General features: G+C 38.1%; 1 protein-coding gene across 1 annotated transcript in view; it reads left to right on the top strand.

Moving 5' to 3' along the window:
- The window catches only part of HSPA4L (heat shock protein family A (Hsp70) member 4 like), a 62,376-nt gene that overhangs the window by 13,676 nt on the left and 20,950 nt on the right, over nucleotides 1-27,750 (top strand). The window contains exons 2-13 of the mRNA XM_002717242.6: nucleotides 370-427; nucleotides 1,858-1,998; nucleotides 6,389-6,511; nucleotides 10,090-10,189; nucleotides 10,561-10,694; nucleotides 13,558-13,802; nucleotides 13,938-14,014; nucleotides 16,247-16,398; nucleotides 16,789-16,895; nucleotides 18,276-18,409; nucleotides 21,028-21,227; nucleotides 27,517-27,615. Coding sequence (XP_002717288.1) covers nucleotides 370-427; nucleotides 1,858-1,998; nucleotides 6,389-6,511; nucleotides 10,090-10,189; nucleotides 10,561-10,694; nucleotides 13,558-13,802; nucleotides 13,938-14,014; nucleotides 16,247-16,398; nucleotides 16,789-16,895; nucleotides 18,276-18,409; nucleotides 21,028-21,227; nucleotides 27,517-27,615 — 1,570 coding nt within the window. The remainder of the gene's footprint in view (nucleotides 1-369; nucleotides 428-1,857; nucleotides 1,999-6,388; nucleotides 6,512-10,089; nucleotides 10,190-10,560; nucleotides 10,695-13,557; nucleotides 13,803-13,937; nucleotides 14,015-16,246; nucleotides 16,399-16,788; nucleotides 16,896-18,275; nucleotides 18,410-21,027; nucleotides 21,228-27,516; nucleotides 27,616-27,750) is intronic.

The following is a 27,750-nucleotide window of genomic DNA, read 5'->3' as shown; positions in this document are numbered from 1 at the left end:
TGCAAGGCGGAGGATTAGCCTAGTGAGCCGCGGCGCCGGCCTCAACTGCTCCACTTCTGATCCAGCTCCCTGATAATGAGTCTGGGAAAGCAGAGGAAAATGGCCTAAGTGCTTGGGTCCCTGCCACCCATGTGGAAGACCTAGATGAAGCTCCTAGCTTCAGCCTGGTCCAGCCCTGGCCATTGCGGCCATTTGAGGAGTGAACCAGCAGATGAGATGGAAGATTCTCTCTGTCTGCCTTTCTGTGTGTGTGTGTGTGTGTGTGTGTGTGTGTGTGACCTTCTCTCTTTGTAACTCTGCCTTTCAAATAAATAATAAAATCTTTAGATAAAAATCATGGGAGCAAACTTTTTTTTTTGTTCTGTTTAGGGCCTGTATATCTTTGGGATCAAGAACTCGAGCCATTGGGAATGCAGCTAAGAGCCAGGTAAATTGTTAATGTTGTATTTTGACTTATGGGAAGAATTAACTGTATCTTGATAACTAAGTTTCCGTGTTACATAGATAAGAATTTTTTAAAAAGTGAAGAAAAATGTAACATCTTTGTAGCTTTTCAGATATACTTTGTTGTGGAATGTAAAATATTCCTTGAATTTTAAGTCTTAAAAACATTTTAATTGTAAAGGAAGGGTGTGCTCTAATGCAACATCAGATTTTCCCTGTATGGTAACTTCCTATGAGTGATATTCTATCTAGAAACATACACTTCAGTGATAAGCAATGTCTTGGTAGAAAAGGGAGGGGAAAATGGAGGAACTAATTTCCAAAATAACCTAATGTGGCTATAGCAACTTATGTGGAATCTGTTTAAGTGATTTACATATCTAGGGATTTGAAATGGCTGTGAGTAGAACATTGACTTTTAACTTCTTGTGATACAGATTGATTTTCCTTGGACTTACTTCCCAGTACCAAAAACTTATATATACCTGGGTTATCTTCTTTCACTTATGATTTGTATTAAGGCTGTCTTTTATAATTGCCCCATGTATGAATGTGTTCTCTTCTAGTTTTATATTGTACATAAAAATATTGAGTTTGTGCTAAAATAACCCCTTCACTTGTTTATATCATATTCTGGCTGATTTTCTAAGAGTATCATAGTTTCTAAAGAAAGCAGCTTACAAAATCATTTCTCATGAAGTATAGAAGAGATTTATGTGTAATTCATCATTCTTGTAGTTTTCATTTCATAATTAAAGATAAATTTGGCTTTAAAAGTCCATAAGAGAGTAGCAGTTACATCACAGCGATATTCAATAGGGTAAACTGAATGTTCTAGTTGAAGAAATAATTTTGCCAAAACTTAAGCTACTTAAGACACTTTCACTGAACATCATGCTACATGGAATGATGTAGCATGTGTTTTAAATTACTAGTCTAGAAGCAGTTCTCAGCAATGGAAGCAACATACTTAGTATATGAGAAATTTCACAAAGGATTAGATGTTGAGAGGATGAGAAACACAGAAATAAAAATGTAAAGATATAAGAGAAATAAAAAATAATAATTCACTAGAGTACAAGTGTTGAGGGAAACCAGACAGATAAATTGTAGGTAGGTTTTGATATTTTACCTGAAGAGTTTTAAAATTTAGCTCATTCTCCTTTGAAGCATTAATTCCCAATATAGGAGGAGAATTTCGGTTGGGGGTAGTAGCACTTATGATACATACATTTTAATTGTACAAATTGTATAACTTTACTATCAGTTGGAGACCAGCAAAATGAATGCTTGTGTGTAATTCTGAAATTGCTTATGTACAATAAAGGGACTTGATGGTTCTCAAGTTAAATGACAGTAGTTTATTTTGCATTCATTAAGTAATTGAAAATTATACTTGTTTACTGCCAACAGATAGTCACAAATGTAAGAAATACAATTCATGGCTTCAAAAAGCTTCATGGACGATCATTTGATGATCCCATTGTGCAGACTGAAAGGATCAGGCTTCCCTATGAGTTGCAGAAGATGCCTAATGGAAGTGCAGGAGTTAAGGTAAGCTTTACAGTCCCAGAGTAGAAACATCTGAATCTGAAGATTAAATCACATATGATAATATTGCTATTGGTATTTTATAGTTGATCATTTTCCTGTGGATATAGTAGATATACACCAAAGTGACAGGCATTTTTTATAATGTAGTATTATGCAAAAAATTACAATTTAGATAATATTTTAAATACAAATAATACTCTCAACCACTGTTGTTATTATTATTCAAATAATAATCCCAACCACTGTTTCACTCCCCAAATTCCCACCACCACAGCTTGGGCTAGACTAGGGCCAGAACCATGTGAATGGTAGAAACCCAATTACCACTGCCTTCCAGGGTCTTCATTTGCGGGAAGTGGGAGTGAGGAGCCAGAGGCAGTAATCAAACCCAGGCACTCCAGTGTGGGATGTGGGTATCTTCATCACTAGGTTAAATGCTTACTTCAAGTAATACTTTTTTTGTCAAAGAGAAAAATTATTATTTGGATAACTGTAATAATAGATGAACAGTTTTTAATGGGTAAAGGCAAAGGCATATCTGATTTATAAGTGACCCAAAAAGTATGTTACTTTGCTTTAATGGATTTTTTCTAATTTAGAAGACTCTTGTAACTATTAAAAGTATTAAAGCAGATTTTCTTCCTAGGAGAGATAGATAATGGATTTTTAATTCTGCATCCTAAGATAATAAGTTGTGGATAGAAAAAAAATCTCAAAACACATAGTTACAATATGAATTAACAGTTCCACTCTTAAATGTATACTGGGGTTGAAACATGTCCCCGCAAAAAACTTGTACATTAAATGTTCCTGACAGCATTATTCAGGACACCCAGAAAGTAGAAACAGGCCAAATGTTCATCAACTGATGAATGAATCTGCAACTATACAATGGAATATTATTTGGCCATAAGAAGAAATGAAGGCCGGCGCCTTCATTTCATTATGCCTCCCATATGCATATCCTCCCATACCCCATTTGGGTGCCGGGTTCTAGTCCCAGTTGCTCCTCTTGCAGTCCAGCTCTTTGCTGTGGCCCGGGAAGGCAGTGGAGGATGGCCCAAGTCCTTGGGCCCTGCCCCCGCATGGGAGACCAGGAGGAAGCACCTGGCTCCTGGCTTCTGAACGGTGCAGTGCGCCGGCTGCAGCATGCCAGCCGTAGCGGCCATTTGGGGGGTGAACCAATGGAAAAGGAAGACCTTTCTCTCTGTCTCTCTCTCTGTCTAACTCTGCTTGTCAAAAAAATAAAAAAGAAAGAAAAAAAGAAATGAAGTACTGATGCTGTACTATATAGCATGTGAACATCTGTGAACCTTGGAAATTTGCTAAGTGGAGTGTCCAGAATAGGCAAATCTGTAGAAACAGAAAGTAGACTAGTGGTTGCTAAGAGTTAAGGGAAAGGGGAAATGGAAAGAAGTGACTATCAGTGAGAACAAGGCTTCTTTTGGGGTGAGAGATTGTTCTACACTTAGATAGTGGTGATTAGCACACATGTAAATATATGAAAAACTACTTAACATAGTCCAGAAGTATGACCTTTATGCTATGTAATTTAAATATTTTAATTACTTTAATACGTGTATTATGGGTATGCATGTATTTCCATTTTTAGATGAGGTAGATGATGAAATGTTGTAAAAGAATACTACTGGCCGGCTCTGCGGCTCACTAGGCTAATCCTCCGCCTTGCGGCGCCGGCACCCCAGGTTCTAGTCCCGGTCGGGGTGCCGGATTCTGTCCGGGTTGCCCCTCTTCCAGGCCAGCTCTCTGCTGTGGCCAGGGAGTGCAGTGGAGGATGGCCCAAGTGCTTGGGCCCTGTACCCCATGGGAGACCAGGAGAAGTACCTGGTTCAGTGCGGTGCGCTGGCCACAGCGTGCCGGCCGCGGTGGCCATTGGAGGGTGAACAAATGGCAAAAGGAAGACCTTTCTCTCTGTCTCTCTCTCCCTCTCACTGTCCACTCTGCCTGTCAAAAAAATAAAATAAAGAAGACTACTAAAATATTTCAGGGAAGACACTATGAGAAGTTAAAGACAGGTAGACAAAATGTGAAGCCATATTTTAGGGGAAGTTTGTAGGTCAAGCACGGATTCCTAAATGGGGAAGTTGGATCGGTTATGATGGCAACAGCTGAGATAAAAAATACTATTCTGATATCCTTTAGATACCACCTGAAGTTGTTCATGGAAAATTGATTTAAAGAAACAGAATATGGACTTCAGAAATATTTTGCACCCAAATCAACCTGAATATTTTTTTTTAAAGATTTTGTTTATTTATTTGAAAGGTAGAGTTACAGACAGTGAGAGGAAGAGACAGAGAGAAAGGTTGTCCTTCTGTTGGTTCACTCCCCAAATGGCCACAATGGCCGGAGCTGTGCTGATCCAAAGCCAGGAGCCAAGAGCCTCTTCCTGGTCTCCCATGTGGATGCAGGGGCCCAAGGGCTTGGGCCATCTTCTACTGCTTTCCCAGGCCATAGCAGAGAGCTGGACTGGAAAAGCGGTAGCTGGGACTAGAACCAGTGCCCATATGGGATGCCAGGCGCCGCAGGCAAAGGATTAACCTACTGTGCCACGGCACTGGCCCCTCAACTTGAACATTTTGAAGTGCCCTTATATATAATAAGCCCCATTGATGATAATCTGCAACAGTTTTATTCTACTCTAGACTTTAAGCTATTTAAATTTTTTTGCTTTTATTTTTTTAAAGAGTTTTTTTTTAAAGATTTATTTATTTGAAAGCCAGAGTTGGGGGGGGGGGTCTTCCATCCGATGGTTCACTCCCCAATTGGCCACAACGGCCGGAGCTGCACTGATCCGGAGTCAGGAGCCTTCTCCAGGGTTCCCATGTGAGTGCATGGGCCCAAGGACGTGGGCCATCTTCTACTGCTTTTATAGGCCATAGCAGAGAGCTAGATAGGAAGTGGAACAGCCGGGTCTCGAACCGGTGGCCATATGGGATGCCAGCACTTCAGACCAGGGTGTTAACCCACTGCGCCACAACACTGGGCCCCTTTTGCTTTTATTTTTAAGTGATAATAGATCATGCTTTGTGAATAGACTGAGAAAAACAGAATGTTTTTAAAGAAATCCAAACCCTAATTTTTTGAATGATTCAAATTTTATGCACTTACAGTGAGCATCTGTAAGCTTCTTGAAAAGACTATGAAAATGTTGGTCAGTCCTGTGTTGAACTGTGTTCATCTTTTGAAGGCTGAGAATTTTCAGAATTGAACTCGAGTATTTTATCTATTTTTGTGGATTTGTTTGAATATACTTTGTTTATTTCTTCTAACTTTCTGAATATTCTTATACAAAATGAAGCATTTTATTGTGCCATTCATAGTCGAACAAAGAATGATATTTGATTCATTTTCTTTTTTCTCAATATACTTGATTTCTCCCTGCTCCTTGGCAAAAAGGCAGTAATTTGACATAGTATTTTTAACTTACTTATAAATCAATCTGGAAACCAATGGATATTGATTTTAGGCCTGATTCAAAGTAAATCTTAAATCATTTTGTATACATATTTATACATATTCATATGCATAAAAAGATTTTGCTGCTTGAGAGAGTTCAAAATTCTTCCAAAGGCTAGTATTATAGAATACAATTATTTTATTTATTCTACTGGGGATCCAGAAGTAAAAGAACATAGCCTTTTCTTCAGTGAATTAAATATAGTTATGTGGGCTCTAGGATACCTTTGTATTGCTTATACATTTTTTTATTTTAATTATTTGAATAAAGCAGAAGTCCCTCAGTATTCCTTGGTTAAGAGGCTCTGTCAAGTTTCATTTTATGTGCCTAAATGGAAGCTAGTCTTAAACCTATATATAAATAAACAATTTGGTCTTAAAAATAATTTTTAATTTCATGTGTATCTCTTTTATCATTGTTGTCTCCAGAATCCTTGGAATATAATATATATATTAAATTTCATTTTTTAAAGCAAGGATTTTTTTTTTCTGGTGTTCTTATTTCCTTTCCCCTGAACTGTGTGATTAAAGTTTTCATTTTAAACCCAGGGAGAGTTCTTGTGTATGTGATCTTTCTCTCCTTCATCATTAGCTGTATCACACTTGGAAAATGAATGACGAAAAATGCTTTTTTGGGAATAGAGATGTGAGTTGATAGACTTCTGAAAATAATTTGCTTCTTTTAATACTATGTGTAAGATACTGGAACCTCAGAAATGTGAGAGGATGTCCCTGTTTTTTATGAAGTGCTGAGTCTAGAATTACTTTTTAAAAGAATTACTTTTTAAAAGAAAACTTCTTTGAACAATGACTGCTTTGTTACTGTATTTTATTTATAGAGTAGATGCTCACTAAATATTTGTTGGATGAATAAATGGCTCTTTAAATAATATCAAACTTCTGGTTTTAGGTGCGGTACCTAGAAGAAGAGAGACCATTTGCAATTGAACAAGTTACTGGAATGCTGTTGGCCAAGCTTAAAGAGACTTCAGAAAATGCTTTGAAGAAACCAGTGGCTGACTGTGTGATTTCAGTTAGTAGCAAACACTTTTAATCTTACTGTCCAATGTATACGTATATTGAAATATTTTTCTTCCTTGGCACTTTCTGTCCTCCTTATCCAGTAAATAACATAAGTTCTTTTTGGGTTTTCCTTTAAAAAAAAAATTACCAGGGAAAGCAGTTGGCCTAGCAGTTAAGATGCTGACTGGGATTCCTGCATCCCATATCAAAATGCCTGGGTTTGAGACCTAGTTCTGTTCCTGATTGTAGCTTCCTGATAATAATGCACACCCCAGGAAACAAGGTGATGGCTCAAGTAGTTGGATCCTTGCTACGTAGGTGGAAGACCAGGATTGAGTTCCTGATGCACAATTTGTTGCAGGCATTTGGAGAATGAACCAGTGGGTGGGAGCTCTGTCTCTCTTCTCTCTGCCTATAAAATGTGTGTGTGTGTTTGTATGTATTCTAATAATCTTATTTGGTGTAATTTAAGATTGAATGTCCTATAAAGTCAGTTGTGATAATCAGTGAATCTTTAAAAGCCAATGCATGTAATTATTTATGTCACTTATTGTAAAAGTCTCCTCAAGGAGCACTTTACTTCCCACCTCTAAAAGACCTTAGTTTCAACCAAAGTTGAGAATTCCTAGTTGGGAATCTGAAGTTTATATATAAATTTTATTTCAGAGGAAAAGAGATCTTTCTTCAAAGATTATAAGCAAAACATTTATTTACCCTGCCTTTTCTCTTAAGATCTCATTAACTATTGTTAACTAGTTTTTAAGTCACATGTTGTCATTTAAATGTGAATATGTTTACTGTTAAACTTGACTATGTAAGAGTGTCGTGTCTTCAGAAAAATAGAACCAGATTATGAACTCTTCAGTGAATTTAGTTATTACATTTTCATTGTTTAATTTTTTTTTATTTGAAGAGCACATTCAATTCCCTAATTCACTCCCTAATTACTCTCAACAACCAGGGCAGGCCAGGCTGAAACCAGGAACCCAGAACACAATCTGGGTCCCTCACATACTGGTGCATTTGCAGGAAGCTGGGTCAGAAGTAGACTAGCTGAGATTCTAATCTAGCAGCAACTTCACAGCTGCGCCATAGTCATTTGAAACTTTTTAATAGGGGAAAAATATTAGAACTTACTATTTTGTTTTTCAGACATTTAGTAATAGTGAATAATAGTTTACCATTCACTGGGTATTATTTATAGACATGTGTTAATCTATTTAATTCTCAGAACCTCCCTATGAGGGTAGGGTATTATTACCTCAGTTTTATAGATTAAAAAATGAGGTGAAGAGAAGTAACGTGTCCAAAGTTAAAATAGCCAACTAGTGCTAGAACCTGATAGTTCATTCCCAAGCTTGTGTTCATAACTCTTCAATTACATATCTACTTGAAAGTTTGTGTCAAAATGATGCAATTTTTTCAAAAATAATCTGTCTTTAATTCAGATTTCTTCCTATTTATTTAACTAACCTTACTTTTAATTTAATATCAGAAATTAATGTCCAGAGTAATACGGACATTTTTCCATTACTAACTTTGTGGTTGATTAAATAGATCTCTTGTGAACTCTAAAAGGGCAAGTATTGTGTTTGTTTTGTGTACTATTTTATATCCCTAGTAGATAGAAATGTATCTGGTACTTAATAAATTAATCATTCATTATAATTTAGGTTTTTGTCAGGAGGATAATACCAAAATAGGATATGCAAACTTACCAAAGTTGAGATTATTTTTGTGTTGTTATATCTGTTAAATGAGACTTCTACATTCAAAAAATAAAATTGGAGATTACTTACTTCAAACCTAAAATTGGAGAGAGCCCAAGTTATTTTGTATATACTTAATAATTGGCTTCTTAGAAATTTGTCTTTGGGCCAAATCAAAGTACTATTTAGTTTGATAGAACTGTTTATAAATCTTTAGTAGTTTTAAGTTGGAGTTTACTTAATTTTTAAATAGAAATATATTTAACTTTTTGATGGTTTTTAAGGAAATACAAGCTCATTATAAGTTCCTTGTGATACATTTCCCCTCCTTGGAAATATAACCATTTGGGACTGGTGCCATGGCTCATTTGGTTAATCTTCCGCCTGCAGTGCCGGCATCCCATATGGGCTTTCTAGTCCCAGTTGCTCCTCTTCCAGTCCAACTCTCTGCTGTGGCCTGGAAAAGCAGTAGAGGATGGCCCAAGTACTTGGGCCCCTGTACCCGCATGGGAGACCAGGAAGAAGCACCTGGCTCCTGGCTTCGGATCAGCGCAGCACTGGCCGTAGTGGCCATTTGGGGAGTGAATCAACGGAAGGAAGACCTTTCTCTCTGTCTGTCTCTCTGTCTTTAACTCTACCTCTCAAATAAAAAAAAAAAATTTTTTTTAAACAACTGAATATATCTTCACGTTCTGTGTACATACACAAAATGAATGATGCTATGCATGTTTCTTTTTCTTTTTTATAAAACTAAGATGTCATTCCCTGACAACTCATGAACCTGATTGATTCTAACAGCTATATAAGATTCCATTATATGGATATACTGTAGTATGCTTAACTAATCCTTAACTAATCTCATTTTAACAGAATCTGGAGTTTTCCATTTTTCATTATATAAAGATGGAAAAACAGACCAGACTATTGTAGTAAATGTTTAGATTAACAAAACTTTGGCAGTTGGCAATCCTGCCATATTATTAATTATTTTATTTTTTTAAAGATTGATTTTTTTTTTGATGGGGCTGGCGCTGTGGCACAGCAGGTTAACACCCTGGCCTGAAGCGCCAGCATCCCATATGGACGCCGGTTCAAGACCTGACTGCTCCACTTCCCATCCAGCTCTCTGGTATGGCCTGGGAAAGCAGTAGAAGATGGCCCAAGTCCTTGGGTCCCCGCACCCGCATGCGAAACCTGGAAGAAGCTCCTCGCTCTTGGCTTCGGATCAGCACAGCTCTGGCCATTGTGGCCAGTTGGGGAGTGAACCATTGGATGGAAGACACCTCTCTCTCTCTTGCCTCTCTGCCTGTGTGCCTCTCTGTCTCTCTTTCTCTGCCTCTCCTCTCTCTGTGTCACTCTGACTTTCAAATAAATAAATATTAAAAAAAAAAAAAAAAGATTGATTGATTTGAAAGGCTGGTTCACCTTCCAAGTGCCTACAACAACCAGGGCTTCATCAGGACAAAACCAAGATCCTGGAACTCAACTCAGGTCTCCCACGTGGGTGGCAGGAACCCAAGCACTTGAGCTATCACCTGCATACCTTCCAGAGTGCACACTAGGAGGAAGCTTAAATGGGAGCAGAGCCAAAACTTGAACCCAGGCACTCTAATATGGGATGTGAGTGTGCCAAGTGTCTTCTTAAGTGCCGTGCTGAACACCTCTCCTTATTAGTCACTTTACATAAAAACGTTACCATATAGAAATTGTCCAACTTAAAAGTAAACACTAGTGTTTTTCCTCACTTATTTGATTAAAACATTATTCTTTGCCTTAAACTGTCCATAAATTTTAGTGCAGTTTAACATTTTCAACTGATGAACTATTTCAGTAAAATGTATTACATCAATCTAAAATAATTGTTATTTTTAAATACCAGATTCCTAGCTTTTTCACTGATGCTGAGAGAAGATCTGTGATGGCTGCAGCCCAGGTTGCAGGCTTAAATTGTTTAAGGCTGATGAATGAAACTACTGCAGGTAAGCACTTTGCAGTTTGAAATCAGTCAGAAAAATACTGTTATAGTTTTTTTCCCCAAAAACTTACAAAGCAGATTTCTTAAAAAATCTATTACATCTTGATTCTTATAAGCCTGTTGCTTTGAAGTACAACAGTTTGGCGGAGGTTAACTATTGTCTTGTTGGTTATAAGAATGATTACTTTTAGAGTTACAAATGGGTGGGGAAAATACAATTTAGATATAACCACTTTATGAAAAGATTCCCTTACTTTGAGGCTATGTATATGTGTTACTGTTCTACGTATTAAAATAGAGTATCAGAGTGACTTAGCTCTTACTTTCCAAGGAACTGCTGTGTTGGAATTGATCTGATTCTTTGTCCTTACACAGTTGCGCTAGCATACGGAATTTATAAGCAGGATCTTCCCTCGCTAGATGAGAAACCAAGAAATGTAGTATTTATTGATATGGGACATTCTGCCTATCAGGTCTCGGTTTGTGCTTTTAACAAAGGAAAACTTAAAGTAAGTAAATGAATGATTTATTATATTTAACTTTAGTGATTAAGAGCATAAACTGTATAGAGAACCTTAATAGCCTGGTTTGAATTCAGGCTCTGCACATTAAAAACTGATATTTTGAGCAAGTTATTTAACCTCCCTAAACCTTAGTTTCCTCATCCAAGAATGAGGACAGAATGAGTTAATGTATATAAAATGCTTTTAATGTCTTGCATATATTATCTGCTACAACGTATGTTAGCTATTTTTGTTGTTGAGATGTTAAGTCATCTGTCAGGGAACAAAAATTATACATTAATAAATGTAGAAAACTAAAGATTCCTAATTTTTGTAGAAACCTTTCTTTCCAGGAATCTTGATCACTATTTTGTACAGTTAACGTTGTTCTATGTGTTTACATACTTAGAGTCTATATTCTTGTTTTATTTTCATTTTATATTGATTATTTTGTCCAGCCTTGGTACATTCTCCTTGATTATGCACATGAGTAGTTTACTTAGAAGATAAATTGCTTTTGGTTATCCTATATGGCAAAAGCCTTTTGTCTTCCTCCCTTCCTCCCTCCCTCCCTCCTTTCTTTCTTCTTTTTTTTTTTTTTTTTTAAGATTTATTTAAAAGGTGGAGTTAAAGAGAGGCAGCGAGAGGAGTCTTTGTTCACTGGTTCACTCCCCTAATGGCTGCAACGGTCAGGGCTGGGTCAGGCTAAAGTCAGTAGCTTCATCTGGGTCTCCCACATAGGTGCAGGGGCCAAGCTCTGGGGCCATTTTTCACTGATTTCCCAGATGCACTAGCCTCAAGCCTTTTGTCTTTCAGTTTATAATAACATCCTTGTAATCAGAAAATTAAAGAGAAATGACTCACATTGAATATATAAGATAGTTATCAGCGTAGATTGATTTATTTAGCCTTAAATTTTAACTTAATTTTTAAAAGAACCTTTAATTTGCTTCCTTTTTTTTTTTTTAGATTTATTCATTTATTTGAAAGAGTTACACAGAGGAGAGGCAGAGAGAGAGAGAGAGAGAGAGAGAGAGGTGTCTTCCTTCTGTTGGTTCACTCCCCAGATGGCAGCAACAGTTGGAGCTGTGCTGATCTGAAGCCAGGAGCCTGGAGCTTCCTCCAGGTCTCCCCTGCGGGTGCAGGAGCCCAAGAACTTGGGCCATCTTCTGCCACTTTCCCAGGCCATAGCAGAGAGCTGGATTGGAAGTGGAGCAGCTGGGTCTTGAACCATGGCCCATATAGGATGCTGGCACTTCAGACTAGGGCATTAACCCACTGTGCAACAGCACCAGCCCCTATTTGCTTCCTTTTTAGTAGATGCCTTAGAGTTGTGACCCATCATTTTTATATCATAGACCCCTTTGAAGGCCAGGTGAGGGCTATGACCGTTTTCCCCCAAAGAATACACACTTGAGCTGGTCACACACTAAGATAATTTTTCATTTAATTTGGGGTAAAGCTGAACTTCATGAGAAGTCTATGGATGGACTCTTCATGTGGGTCTATAGGCTGACATTCCACCTAGATTGCCCTCACATCCTACTGTGATGTTTATTTCCACTTTTCCACTCCATCCCATCTTTTGTAAAGAAAGAGCAGAAGAGCCATACCAACTGTGAGATGCTTTGTTTTGTATTGACTGTTGCAAGTCGTCATTGCACCCTAAGAAGGTAGACCAGATGTCCTGGCCTATGTTTTCAAAAACTCTTATGTTGAAGTTTTTTCCCTTTTACTTGACTGCTGAAAGCCCATTTCTCAGTAAGCTTATTGGTACTTGTCTCCCTCTGTATTTGTTTCTCTTTTCTTTTTTGCTCTCTCATGTATATCTTTATTTCTTCATATTTTTTGTGAAAATTGTCGCTCCCCCTCTTCGTGGAGGAACGACACAGGACCCTGCGCTGTTCTTTCGTCTGCTCGGCCTTCCCCGGGTTTGCTGCTGGTTCTTCCCGGGTTGGCTACTATCCCTTCCACCTCCGTGGAAGGGCAGTTCCCCCTGGCCACATTCCCCACTTCCGCAGGGGAGCGGCACACTGCCGGCCGGCTCTCTTGGGGGCTGCACAGGTGTTCCCCTTAGAGGTTCCCCTTAGATGTCCCTGGTGCATGCCGTCTCTCTCCTCCTTTATAGTCCTCCTCCGCCAATCCCAACTCGGCTGCCCACACGCCGAGTACGCTGCTCTCCTCCAATCAGGAGCAAGTCCTACAGTTTATTAGTTGAACTGGAGGCAGCTGTGCGGAAGCTGTTTACTTCTCTCCCAGCGCCATATTGTGGGAGAGCAGATGCATAGAATAAGTCTTAATTCCAGTAACTCAGTCTAGTCCGGTTTGCTCCCCACAAAAATAAACTGGATGTGTGTGTGTGTATATATATGTGTGTATATATATTTAAATAATAAAAGGCCTAGTTCTAGACCTATAAATTGACTGACTATAATATTTATTTTTAGTTTTTGGATCTGTTTTTTGTGGATGTTCGATTCTTGTTTATATGCTTAGAACTGTTTCTTTGCGCTCTTAAACTTGGTTTCTGGACTACCTGTTCAGTACTGTTATAGAACCAAAGGATTAGAGATAATGAACTTGCATTTATTTTGGTCCAATTATTTAAGAATTAGAAGTATTCTTTTAATTGTGATATATGAGCCTCTAACTATAAAGCAGATAATTCAAAGTAAGGAAATAATGTTGACTGAATGTAAGCAATAATTTAACTCTGATTCCACAGTGGACATCCTTGTGATTAGACAACTTATTTAGCTTAGTTTTATTGTTATAACTTTAGAAACTTTTCTTTTTTTTATTTTTGTTTGTTCATTTTTGAAAGAATCTATATTTCTGAAAATTCAGTTCTGCTTTTTCAATTAAACAGGTCTTGGCTACTACCTTTGATCCATATTTGGGTGGCAGGAACTTTGATGAGGCTTTAGTAGACTACTTCTGCGATGAATTCAAGACCAAATATAAGATAAATGTGAAAGAAAACTCTCGGGCCTTGTTACGTTTATATCAGGAATGTGAGAAACTAAAGAAGCTAATGAGTGCAAATGCATCAGATCTTCCACTGAACATTGAGTGTTTCATGAATGACCTTGACGTTTCTAGTAAAATGAACAGGTACCATAAGCGTTTTCAGTTTGAAGAGTGTTTGCTTGTTTTATAATGTTTAAATCACATGTGATTTTTTTCCTTCTGTTTAAAAGATACACTTTTTAATCGCTAAATAATGAATTTTATTTCATTTTCCCACAGATCTCAATTTGAACAATTATGTGCTTCCCTCTTGGCCAGGGTTGAACCACCTTTAAAAGGAGTAATGGAGCAGGCTAGTAAGTGGCAATTACTGGACTATCAAAATTTTACCATGGTGTTACTTACTTAAGAAGGGTAAAAATGGTAAAAGCAAGGAAAACTGCATGTTTTTTTTTCTTTTAAAGATTTTTTTATTTATTTGAAAGTCAGAATTGCACAGAGAGGTGGGGGCGGGGGGTCTTCCATCCAATGGTTCACTCACCAATTGGCTGCAACAGCCGGAGCTGCACTGATCTGAAGCCAGGAGCCTTCTCTGGGGCTCCCATGTGGGTACATGGGCCCAAGGACTTGGACTATCTTCTACTGCTTTCCCAGGCCACAGCAGAGAGCTGGATGGGAAGTGGAGCAGCCGGCACTCAAACCGGTGCCCATATGGGATGTCAGTGCTACAGGCCAGGGTGTTAACTCGTTGCACCACTGCGCCAGCCCCATGTTTTTTGTTTTTTCTTTACACATGTGTAACTTCCATTTTACAGGAAGAGAAATCATAAGTTTTTTTTTTTGTTTTTTTGTTTTTTTTTTCCCGAGAGGTAGAAACACAGAGACAGGAAGCCCTGTAGGTTAAGCCTCCACCTGTGGTGCTGGCATCCCACATGGGTGCTGGTTCATGTTTCTGCTGCTCCTCTTCTGATCCAGCTCTTTGCTATGGCCTGATCCAGCAGTGGAAGATGGCCCAAGTGTTTGAGACCCTGCTCCCACGTGGGAGACCCAGAAGAAGCTCCTGGCTTCAGATTAGGCCTAGTTCCAGCCATTGCAGCCATTTGGGGAGTGAACCAGCAGATGGAAGACCTTTCTCTCTGTCTCTCCCTCTCTGTCTGTAACTCTACCACTCAAATAAAAAAATAAGTCTTAAAAAAAAAAACAAAGACAGAAAAACAGGTAAATAGAAAGATGCCCTCTCCCCCATCCACTGTTTTACTCTCCAAATGACTACAGTGGCTGGGAGGCTGTAGGTGGGAGCCAGGAACTCAACTCTGAGCAATTCTTGCTGCTTCCCAGGGCCTGAATTATAAGCAGGAGAGTGGAATCAGGAACCAGAGCTGGGAATAAATTTCAGCCACTTCTAAGTGGGACATAGGTGTCCTAATTAGCATCTTTTTTTTTTTTTTTTTTGTAAGATTCATTTCATTTTAAAGAATTAGAGGGAGAGACAGCTCTGACTTCTGCTGGCATACTTGTTGATGGCCACAACGGTCCAGCTTTGGGCCAGCCAAAGTCAAGAGCTTCTTCTGGGTCTGTCTCCAACATGGGTACAGCTGCCCAACTACTTAGGCCATCCTCCACTGCTTTCCCAGGTACATTAGCAGGAAGCTGGACTGAAGTGGAACAGCTGGGACTCAAACCCAAACCCATGTGGGATTCCAGTGTCACAGGTGGCAGCTTCACTCACTATGCCAGACCCTGTAACTTCTTTATTCATTATATGTCCTAAATCTAGATTTTTAAGAATTCTTCCTGGCTTATTTTATTGTTTTATTTTTTACATCATAAAACTAATGCTAATTCTATTTGGAGGTGTTTGTATGTGATTATGCAAAATTTTTAAGTGAAATTAAACTAGTAATGGGCTTGATTGTATTTGGCTAAGTTTTTTTTGTAATCAATCATACATTCTATAGGGATTTGTCTATCTATATTAAAACTTCATCATATGGATTAAGTTCGGTGCCTGTCACATATATAACTAATATTCATTAAATGTCTTTTTCCAAAGTTTGTATTTTTATCTTCTTTCCATAGTACCTTCTTTTGAGTACATATATATTTGATCTCCTTTAAAGTCTACTGTTCGGGGCTGGTGCTGTGGCATAGCAAGTAAAAGCCACTGCCTGCAGTGCTGGCATCCCATGTGGACGCCGGTTCGAGTCCTGGCTGCTCCACTTCCAATCCAGCTCTTTGCTGTGGCCTGGGAAAGCAGTAGAAGATGGCCCAAGTGCTTAGGCCCCTGCACCTGCATGGAAGAACCAGAAGAAGCTCCTGGCTCCTGGCTTCAGATTGCCATAGCCCCGGCCTTTATGGCCATGTGGGGAGTGAACCAGTAGATGGAAGAACTTTCTGTCTCTCTTGCTCCATTCATTCTCTCCCTCTCCCTCTCCCTCTCCCTCTCCCTCTCCCTCTCTCTCTCTCTCTCTGCCCCTGTAACTCTGCCTTTCAAATAAATAAATAAATCTTTTTTTTAAAAAAAGCCTACTCTTCACAAACTTTTAATGATTCTTATTTTTCTCAATTAAAAACGTTTTATTTTCCAGACTTACAACGTGAAGACATAAGTAGTATAGAAATTGTAGGAGGGGCAACAAGAATTCCTGCAGTGAAGGAACAAATCAGTAAATTCTTTCTGAAAGACATAAGTACCACATTAAATGCTGATGAAGCTGTTGCAAGAGGATGTGCATTACAGGTATGAATATTGACTTTTTTAGAAGGTATGTTGCGATAGGTCTTGGGGACTCTCTTCATATTGTCTTTTGTAACCATTTGTCAGTAAAATTAATAAATTGAAATTATTCTTGATAAGTCTCATTTATAGTTCTAAATTATATTAGGACAATATGTTTGTAAGTACACCGAACTTTTTTTAAATGAATTCTTACAATAGAAAATACTCTTACATTAATTTTTTTAAGGTCACATAAAGAGTATTCTGACTCTTTGGATTTTCTGTAGTCATTACCAAAATTTTTAAATGTAATAATTTTAATCTAAAGACCTTATTAAGCACTTAGATCAGGGTAACCTAGGGTATAGTTTGGGTTTATTTATTTAAATATGGTATACATCTTGTTTTCAGTGTGCGATTCTCTCACCAGCATTTAAAGTGCGTGAATTTTCCATAACAGACATTGTTCCCTATTCAATCACACTAAGGTGGAAGACCTCTTTTGAAGATGGAACTGGGTAAGTTATTTTTAAAACCTTGGTTGGAGCTCGTCATAAATCATTACCTGATTAAGCTTACTTTTCCAAATTAAAGAAATTTATACTTCTTAAAATTCCCTGAGTGTTGGGACCATTTGGGAAGTGAACCAGCAGATGGAAAATCTCTCCTCCCACCCCACCCTACTGTCTAACTTTGCCTTTCAAATAAATCAATCTTTGAAAAAAATTATTTCCTAATAAAAGTTTTTCAAAAGAAGCTGGAATTTGAAAGAGTTATATATGGCAAGTATTTTGGAAATTAATGATTAGGGACTGATCTTCAAATGTGATTTTACAAAATCCTGCATATTAGCCATAAAGAGATCTTCAAAAAGATTGTGGGAAAATTGCTGTGATGAAAAAATTAATGCATAGGTTTCAAAACCTTTGTTGTACCAAAATAATAGTCAATTCAGTTTTCCATGAACTTTTTGAAATTCCCCTGAATACATACATTCTTTGTTAATTTTTCTCTTTTTAGTACTATACAACTGTTAGGGTAGACATTCTAAAAACAGCCGGCGCTGTGGCTCACTTGGCTAATCCTCTGCCTATGGCGCTGGCACCCTGGGTTCTAGTCCGGGTTGGGGCGCCGGATTCTGTCCCAGTTGCTACTCTTCCAGTCCAGCTTTCTGCTGTGGCCCGGGAAGGCAATTGATAGCCCAGGTCCTTGGGCCCTGCACCTGCAGGGGAGACCAGGAGGAGGCACCTGGCTCCTGGCCTCGGATCATTGCAGTGTGCCGGCCGCAGCGCGTTGGCCGTAGCGGCCATTTTGGGGGTAAACCAATGGAAATGGAAGACCTGTCTCTCTGTCTCTCTCACTGTCTAACTCTGCCTGTCAAAAAACAAAACAACAACAAAAAAAACTTGTAACCATAAGCTGTCAAAATACGTGTTTATAGCTAAATCAAAAATTGTGTTTTTTTACATTTGTTTTTACAGATCTTTGCAGTTGTTGCTTAGGAATTAAAATGAAATGGAGGGGTGGATGTTTGGAGCAGTAGTTAGGACACTGCTTGGAATACTGACATCCTTTGTTAGAGTGCCTAGGTTCAGGTCCCAGCTCTGCTACCAGTTCCTGCTGGTGTAGCACTCGGGGAAGCAGCAGATGGATGGTGGCACACATAGTTGGGTTTCTGTTGTTCATATGGGAGACCTGGCTCCTGGCTTCAGCCTGCCATAGCCTCAGCTGTTCTGGGCATTTGGGGAGTAAGCCAGCGGACAGGTGAAATCTGCCTTTCTCTTTTAGTCTGTCTCTCTCCAGAACAAAAAGAAACAAACAGAAAGATGGAAGAAAGATAGATTCTGAGTTATGTTCACAGTCAACTTTGTTTTCTATTTGTTCCCATTACATTTTAGGGAATGTGAAGTGTTCTGTAAGAACCATCCTGCCCCATTCTCAAAAGTCATCACTTTCCACAAGAAGGAACCATTTGAACTAGAAGCATTTTATACGAATTTGCATGAAGTGCCTTATCCTGATGCAAGAATTGGTAAGAAAATAACTTCCCATAAATTGTTGACCTTTAATAAGTAATATGTATAATTAAAGAAACAAATAAATTGACACTTCCACTAAGCCAACACTAGGTATTTAAAGAAATATATTCATACTTCTTAACATGCAGTTTTTAGTGCTCAGTTTATTTTTAGAACAACAGCAGGCTTGAGTATGTTTAATTAATTTTGATTTCTATATTTAAAATACAAGTGGCCTAAAAAGTTATATGAGTATTTTCTGGAAAAACTCTTTAGTCAGTAAATTCAAATTGTGCTGCCAAGCTCACCATATATTCTGATTTTAAAACTTAATGTCCGAGCCGGTGCCGTGGCTCAGTAGGCTAACCCTCTGCCTGTGGCGCCGGCACACAGGGTTCTAGTCCCAGTCGGGGCGCTGGATTCTGTCCCGGTTGCCCCTCTTCCAGGCCAGCTCTCTGCTATGGCCAGGGAGTGCAGTGGAGGATGACCCAAGTGTTTGGGCCCTGCACCCCATGGGAGACCAGGAGAAGCACCTGGCTCCTGCCCTCGGATCAGCGCAGCGCGCTGCCCACGGCAGCCATTGGAGGGTGAACCAATGGCAAAAGGAAGACCTTTCTCTTTGTCTCTCTCTCTCTCTCTCACTGTCCACTCTGCCTGTCAAAAAAAAAAAAACTTTATGTTCGGGGCCAGTGCTGAGGTGTAGTAGGTAAAGCTGTCACCTACAGTGCCAGCATCCATATGAGCGCTGGTTCCAGTCTTGGCTGCTGCACTTCTGATCCCGCTCTCTGCTATGGCCTGAGAAACCAGTGGAACATGGCCCAAGTCCTTGGGCCCCTGCACCCCTGTAGGAGGCCTGGAGGAGGCTCCTGGCTCCTAGCTCCTGGCTGTTGTGGCCATTTGGGGAGTGAACACTGAATGGAGGACTTTCTCTCTCTCTCTCTCTCTCTCTCTCTCTCTCTCTCTGCATTTACTTCTCTGTAACTCTGCCTTTCAGATAGCAAATACATCTTTTAAAGAAAAACTTTGTTCACTGACAACAACTAGAATAACTATTATTGGATTAATAAGACTGTTTTAACTGAATAATCTATCCAGGAGATATGATAAAATAATTGTATTATTTAAGAGGAATTATTTTTTATCTATTTATTTTACATTTTAAGCCTTTATTCAGTGAGAAAGATGAATAGGAGAGTGAGGGCCCTGTCTAAAGGAGAGAGGTAAATCTGGGTTTATACCGAGTACCAGAAACTAGCCACGCGGAGGAGCATCTAGGCTAGGAAGCGTGAGTTGGGGTGCCCCGAAGGCCATGCACCCTGGAGGTGCATGGCCACAGCAGGCGCCATACTGGCAAAAGGCCAAAGCAAGGAAAGGGCAGGCACACCTTGTCCCAGGCTTTTAATCCACTTCCAAAGGGGAGTGGTTGATTAACCTGATTGGCCGGTGGGTGCTGAGGTATGGTCAGGTAGTGGCATGAGGTCACACAGGGGCGTGGTGAAGGCATGGTCTTCCCACTCACAGACCTAATCAGTTTTAACCTGAATGCCTGCCTACATCATTCCCCCTTCAGAGACTCCAAAGAGGAATTATTTTTAAGTTTAAAAATTTTCTATATTGATAGACCAAAAGGGGGACAAAAAATATTTCAAATAACATTATTTAAAGCAATAAAAATTATTAAAAGGTTTAATTAATGTTCTAGGGTTGCTCTAAGAAAGTACCACAACTTAGGAGATTTATTCAATGTAAATTTATTGTCTCTGTTCTGGAAGTCAGAATTCTGAAATCAAGGTATTGGCAAGTGTGGTTTCTTCTGAGGGTTGTATGGGGGAAGAATCCATTCCAGCCTTGTCTTGGAGTTTATAGGTGACCACTTTCATGTTCACAAATTATTCTCTTGCACGTGCATTTGTCTGTTCTCAAATTACTTCTTTCAATAAGGACACCAGTTATATTGTAATAGGGCTCACCCTAATGACCCAATCTTAACATATTACCTCCTTCAGACATCTTTAAAGACCTGATATCCAAATACAGACAATATGAGATAGTTGGGAAGTTAAGACTCAAACATATGAACAGGGGTGGGACATAATTCAACCCAGAAAAAGAGCAGCCACATTTTTTATTATCTAGTTTTGCTGCCTAGTATTCTGTTTTCTGTAATCGATGTCACAAATTTTGTTAAAAGAAAATTTCAAAAATTTTTGAAATTCCTTTATTTATGAATTACCAAGATGGTTACTATCTATAAAGGTTAGAGCAGAGAGCATCTGTTTTGTTTTCAACCTTAGAAACTGAATTATTTTTATTTTGGTTTTAGAGTAGTAGTATTATAAAATAAAATGCTTAGAAGTTACATTTCCTAGGAATCAAATTGTCCTTGATTAAAATCTCAACACTTCTTTTCACTAGTATTGAGGATTTGGGGTGAGTTTATTTAACATTTCTGAGTCTCATATCAAATTTTGTATCCTATGAAAAAGATATTCTGGGAGAAGTACCTAAATTATAATGATGTGATTATAATTTTACAGTTGTTTGCCAGCATCTTAAAGATGACAGATTATTGAACAAATTACATGAGTTAATCTGAGGCTCATGTACTGATTAAAACTCTTTTTTCCTTAAGGGAGCTTCACTATTCAGAATGTTTTTCCACAGTCTGATGGTGATAGTTCAAAAGTAAAGGTTAAAGTTCGTGTCAACATCCATGGAATCTTCAGTGTGGCTAGTGCATCCGTAATTGAGAAACAGAATTTGGAAGGAGATCACAGTGATGCTCCTATGGAGACAGACACTTCATTTAAGAATGAAAACAAAGATGATATGGTATGTAGAAATCTGTCTCAAAGTTTTTCTAATATATTTTATTCAGTACATTATCTTAACTGGCACTTTAATAGTTGAAACATTGATCTGTAAGGCTTTATTTTAAATTTCTGCTGTAGGACTCTAAACATTTCTGTTAGATCATTTATTTAAAGTTTCTACATCTTTCATATTGAAATGCATTTTTTCAGGGGCTTGTGCATCTTTCATAGCATTATATGGATCATGTATGTTAGCAGTCATCCTTACATTCTTAATTTCTGTTAAAAACATGTGCTATTATGGTTTTTTTTTTTTAGCTTACAGCTAAAATCAGAATGAAATATTTTTAATTAAATACACATTTTTAGATTGGAAATACATGCCTAATAAAGAATTTTCTAAGATTCAGTTAGGGGGCATCTGAAGCAGTTAAGCAGAGGAATGTAATGCACATTCCTCTGCAGATTTCCTGCTTTTTCTTTATGATAGTTTTGTGACACTGAATTTACCTGGGGATACTAAGAGGAAGGAATCTTAGGGGAAGTTGATCATATTGCATTACACAGAGTTTTCATGTTTTTTATGTCTCTTCTTTATTATTTTTAATTGCATTTGTTAGATTTTTTTATAATCATAATTAGAGATCTATTGTCATCTATTTCTGCATATTAAGTACAGATTTTATTTTATTAAATTTCAAGACAGTTTCTCCATTTTGAAGGTTTTCTTTTGAAATAATTATAATCTTTCCTTCTGGATCGATCAGAATTTACCCACTAGCCTTAAAGTACTACATTTAAGGACTGTAACTTTTTGTTTATTTTTATTCTTTCATGTGTCATTTTGCTGTCACATTCTTCCTTATTTGAATTGAAGAAGAAATGCCCTAATCTGTTAATGAAGATATAACCATTTCTTAAAAATTAACATAAGGATAAGTAGAAAAAAGTGAACTTTTTAAATTGCAATTCACAATAACTCATGTTAGATAAATTAATCCATTAAGATTTATTTTTACTAAATTTGAGCACATTTTACTTTCTTCACTTTTTAAAAAAAAAAATGAAGACTGATTCATTTGAAAGGCAGAGTGACTGAGAAATGAGGAAAGGCCTAAAGAGACACATTTACAGCCACTGGTTCACTTCCCAAATGTTTGCAACAACCAGGTCTGGGCCAGGAGAAAGCCAGGAGCCAGAAATTCCATCCAGGGGTGGCTGAAACCCAAGGACTTGGGCCATCATTTACTGCCTGCCAGGTACATTAGCAGTGAGCTGGATTTGAGTAGCTGAGCCTCAACCCAGGCACCCCTGTATGGGATGTGGATGTCCCAAGTGGCAGCTTATCAGCTGTGTCACAACACCTCCCTTACCTCTTTTAAGTGTCTCTGCTTAGACTTTCTGTTTTCTCTTTAATGTTAGGAAATTGAAATAACAACAAGAATGGTATGGCACTCATCTTTTATTTCCCCTAGAATTTATTTACTGCTTCTGTATGTGGACTGCAAATCCAATTGACCAATTTTTTAGGATGCTTTCTTGATGTGGACTTAAAGGACCACCTGTCAAAAATAAACTGCATGGATTTATGACATCTGTTTTTGTCACTCAGTTCTTAAAAGAACTTTGTGGTTTTGGCTTACCAGAACTTTTCAAGGTAGTTGAGGTTCTCATGTAAGGAATTTCAAGTAGGTGAGATGTTCTTGAATACTGCTTTTATAAATTATATAATCAAAGGGAGAAGAAAAATAACTAATTTAATGAATCATGGACTTTGCATTGTTGATAAGACAATTCACAGGTATATTACTTTTAAATCTCTACCATGGCTAATATAATAAGTGTTGAGTAAATTATAGTTTCTTTATTTTTCTTTGCTAATATAAAGGGTGATGTTAGTACCTTGTGTAGAAAATATCCTGTGTGCTTTAATTTTTAATGTATTTTTCTAGGGTCCAGAAGTGTAAAAGTCATAAGGCTTAAATATCACTATATAGTATATATATCATTAATATATAATATATAATTATATATAAATATACAAATACACAATATATAATTGATATATATTATATATATCATTATATATTTCTTGTACTCAAAGAGTGAACCAGTTCTAAGTAGATTGTGGGTGGTGATTGTTTCAATTTTAGAGGAGAAAATAAGGTCATAGTTTTTCTGTTCTCTCACTGCTAACCTTGCTGGCTGTACGGTAAAGAAGCTCAGACATAAGCTAATGAGTAGCAGCCCCAGAAGTCTTTTTTTTCCATGAGGATAAATTTATGAAAGATTATTCTATGTGCTCATTTTTTATTCAAAATTCAGATAGCTTTGATTTTGTTTGAAAAAAATTATGTAAATTATCTGCTTTTTCTTAACTATAAGAATGTCTCAGGAGATTCACAACTCTCTTCTTGGTATATATGGTTATTTGTGCATATTAAGAAGTTATCACATCTTAGAATGCATCATAAAACCAGGAATCAAACATATTACAATTTAACTGTTTCTCAATTGTTGACCATTTGGGTTATCTTTTCATGTACTTATTTTTAAGATTTATTTATTCATTTGCAAGGCAGAGTTACATATATAGAGAGAAACACAGAGAGAGATCTTTCCATCCACTGGTTCACTCCCTAGAGGGCCGCAACAGCTGGAGTTAGGCCAGTCCGAAGCCAGGAACTTATTCCAGGTTTCTCACCCAGGTGAAAGCCCCAAGCACTTGGGCCGTCTTCCACTGCTTTCCCCGGCCATTAGCAGGGAACTGGATTGGAAGTGGAGTAGTAGGGACTCAAACCAGTGCCCATATCAGATGCTGGCACCACAGGTGGCCGCTTGACCTGCTGTGCCATAGCACCAGCCCTCATGTGCTTATTTTTAATTCAAAATAGTTTATTATTTATAAGAAGTAGCAAATCTTCTAGGCACTGGGGATGTAATGGTAAACAAGATAAAAAAGGTTCTCACCCATGTGTGACTTAACATTCCATTGAGAAAGGGCAAGGAAGAAGCAATATGATAGACTGTAAATCTAAAGAAAATTAATGGGGGCTGGCACTGTTGCATAGCGGGTGAAGCTGCCACCTGCAGTGCCAGCATCCCATATGGGCACCAGTTCAAGTCCCGGCTGCTCCACTTCCTATCTGGCTCTCTGCTGTGTCCTGGGAAAGCAGTGGAGGATGGCCCAAGTCCTTGGGCTTCAGATTGGCGCAGCTCTGGCTGTTGCGGCCAATTGGGGGGAGTGAGCCAGCGGATGGAAGACCCTTCTTCCCTCCCTCCCTCCCTCCCTCTCTCCCTCCCTCCCTCCCTCTCTCCCTCTCTCTCTCTCTGTAACACCGACTTTCAAATAGATAAATCTTTTTAAAAAATAAAATTAATAGGGATGCATAATAGAAATTAACAATGTGATGGTGATAAGAAAAGCAACCAAGGAAGGAATGGGTGAGCTAGGCAATTTGAAAAAAAGTTAGTTGTCCAAGCAAAGGAAATAACAAATACAGGGGCCCTGGTATAGGAACTCCTTTTTTATTGTAACAAATAGAACAGTGGTCGATGTTTAGGATTTAGGACTCAAAAGGGGGAGAGTAGGAAGAGAAAATGAAGTTGAGATGTTAGATCAAGGGACAAATCATGTATAGCCTTAGAATTCATGGTAATAATTCTGGATTTTTCTCTTAAGTGATTTTATTCAGTAGTAAACAAAGAATACCTAAAATGTGTTTTCAGATACAGCAGTGAACAGACAGATGGCTTCAACTCTCAGGGGGTTTAAAATCAGAGAAACCAGAGTCTAGAGGCACTTCTATTGATATCCCCCCTATTGATTATATTCTTAAAATATTCTTTTTAATTTATCTTAAGGAAATAACATATTACTACCATTTTGCTCTTGTTACCTGTGCTTAAGGGGGTCTTACCTAAGAAGACATCACCTACACCAGTGTATTGAAGCATTTCACCTACATTTTCTTCTAGCAGTTTCATAGTCTGTGGTCTTAAATTTAGGTGTCTGATCCATCTTGAGTTGATTATTGTATATGGTGAGAGGTACGGATCTAATTTCATTGTTCTACATAAATATATCTCCTTTGCCAGCAACATTTACGGAAAAGACTATCCTTTCTCCAATGTTTTGGGTACTTTTTGTCAAGAATCAGTTGACTGTATGTATAAGAATTAATTTCTGGGCTCTTGTTCCGTTGACCTATGTGCCAGTTTTTATGCCAGTACCATGCATGCTCTTTTAGTTACCATTAGCTTTATAGTATGGTTTGGAATCAGGTATTGTGATCCCTCCAGCTTGATTTATTCCTGATCAAAGTTCCTTTGGCTATTCTGGGTCTTTGGTAATTCCATATGAATTTTGGAATTTTTTTTTTAAAGATTTATTTATGTATTTGAAAGGCAGAGTTACAGAGGCAGAGAGAGAGAGTAAGGTCTTCCATCTGCTGGTCCACTCTCCAAATGGCCACAATGCCTGGGGATGGACCAGGCCAAAGCCAGGAGCTAGAAGTTTCTTCCAGGTCTCCTACATGGGTGCAGGAGCCCAAGGATTTGGACCATCTTCTACTGCTTTCCCAGGCCATAGCAGAGAGCTGGATCAGAAGTGGAGCAGCTAGGACTCAAACCAGTGCCCATATGGGGTGACAGCACTGCAGGCAGCAGCTTTACCCGCTATGCCACTGTTCTGGCCCCAGGATTTTTTTTTTCTAATTCTGTAAAGAATGTCATTGGTATTTTGATAGGGAAAAATTATAAAGACTATATATAACAAATCAATAGCCAATATCATACTGAATAGGAAAAAGCTGAGAACATTCTCCCCATCTCTAGAGCAAGAAAAGGATGTCCACTTTCACCACTTTTATTCAATACAGTATTGGAAGTATTAGCAAGAGCAATTAGTAAGGAGAAAGAAAGAACATTGAAGTGGGAGAGGAGGAAGTCAAAAGATCTCAAGTTTATAGATGACAGGATGTTATACATGGGAAGAACCTAAACACTCTACCAAAAAGATGTTAGAACTGATAAGCCAATTTAGAAGTTTCAGGTTACAAAATCAACATACAAAAACAGTAGCATTTTTATACACCAAAAATGAACTTGCCAAAAGAGAAATCAAGAAAGAAATCCCATTCACAATAGCCACAAAAAAATAAAATATTTAGGAATAAATTTTAACCAAAGAAGTAAAAGATCTCTACAGTGAAATTTATAAAATGTTGATGAGAGAAACCATCAAGGACACACAAAAATGGAAAGATACTCCTTACTCAGGGATTGGAAAAATTAATATGTTTAAAATGTGTATACTACCTAAAACAATCTACAGATTGTTTTATTTTTTATTAGTTTAAATGATCGGGGTTTTTTGTTAGTAGTATATTAGAGTTAATAACATATTTGTGTCTTCCTGTATAACGCCACTCAACTTTTTTTGTTTATTATCCATCACAGGGTTCTGGAGGTTATAGAATTGGAAGGGCAGTTAGAGTGTCAGAAATAATTGACCTTTTAATGACATAGAATTATCTTCTAGCGTGTTTTTCTCTTTGGCCAAAAGATGAGCTTATCCAAGACAACTTTTTGCATATTACACATTTGCTTAATTCTAGATAGAGTAAAAGACATAAATTATCCTGTTTCTTTTCCAAGTTGGATTTTTTTTTTTTGTAAGCATGCTTTGTGTGTGTGGGTGTGTTTTTAAGCACTTTGGGCCATCCTCTGTCTGCCCTCCCAGGCCACAGCAGAGAGCTGGACTGGAAGAGGAGCAACCAGGACTAGAACCCGGTGCCCCAACTGGGACTAGAACCCAGGGTGCCGGCGCTGCAGGCAGAGGATTAGCCAAGTGAGCCACAGCGCTGGCCTGTAAGCATGCTTTGGTAAATGTTAACTTGTAAATTTCACTTGAGAACAATTGCCATGTATTTTGCAGTGTAGCCACAGGTGAATGAAACAAGGTTTATTCTCGTAGCCTCAAGTAGACCTTTGTATTTTTATTTTCCTTTTAATCTATTTTTAGTTGTTGTCATTTACTTTACTGTGTACCCATGTTTCAAAAAAGGCTTGAACTCTTTTTTGTACATAAAATACTGAGAGTATCAGCCCACAAATATATTGGCATTTTTTTTAAAGATTTTATTTGAGAGGTAGAGTTACAGACAGTGAGAGGGAGAGACAGAGAAAGGTCTTCCCTCCATTGGTTCACTGCTTAGATGGCTGCAATGGCCGGAGCTACAGTTTAATTTTTGAAAACAACAAAAAAGATACTACATACAGTATCAATTAACATATTTTCATTCCAGGATAAAATGCAGGTTGACCAAGAAGAAGGAAGTCATCAAAAGTGCCATGCTGAGCATACCCCAGAAGAGGAAATTGATCATACAGGAGCCAAAACAAAGGTTTGGTGGAGTCTTTTTGTAATTCTTTTGGAGATTGATATTGAATTAATGTGTTTACTTTTATGGTGCTTGCTTTTGATATGCTTGATTTTTATTTTGTTTTATTTTATCTGAAAGGCAGAGAGAGAGATTTTC

Source organism: Oryctolagus cuniculus, chromosome 8 (genome assembly GCF_051225735.1).
Source record: "Oryctolagus cuniculus isolate XC-2025 breed Fujian yellow rabbit chromosome 8, ASM5122573v1, whole genome shotgun sequence".
Classification (NCBI taxonomy): Eukaryota; Metazoa; Chordata; class Mammalia; order Lagomorpha; family Leporidae; genus Oryctolagus; species Oryctolagus cuniculus.
This window is presented reverse-complemented; position numbering and strand designations above follow the sequence as displayed.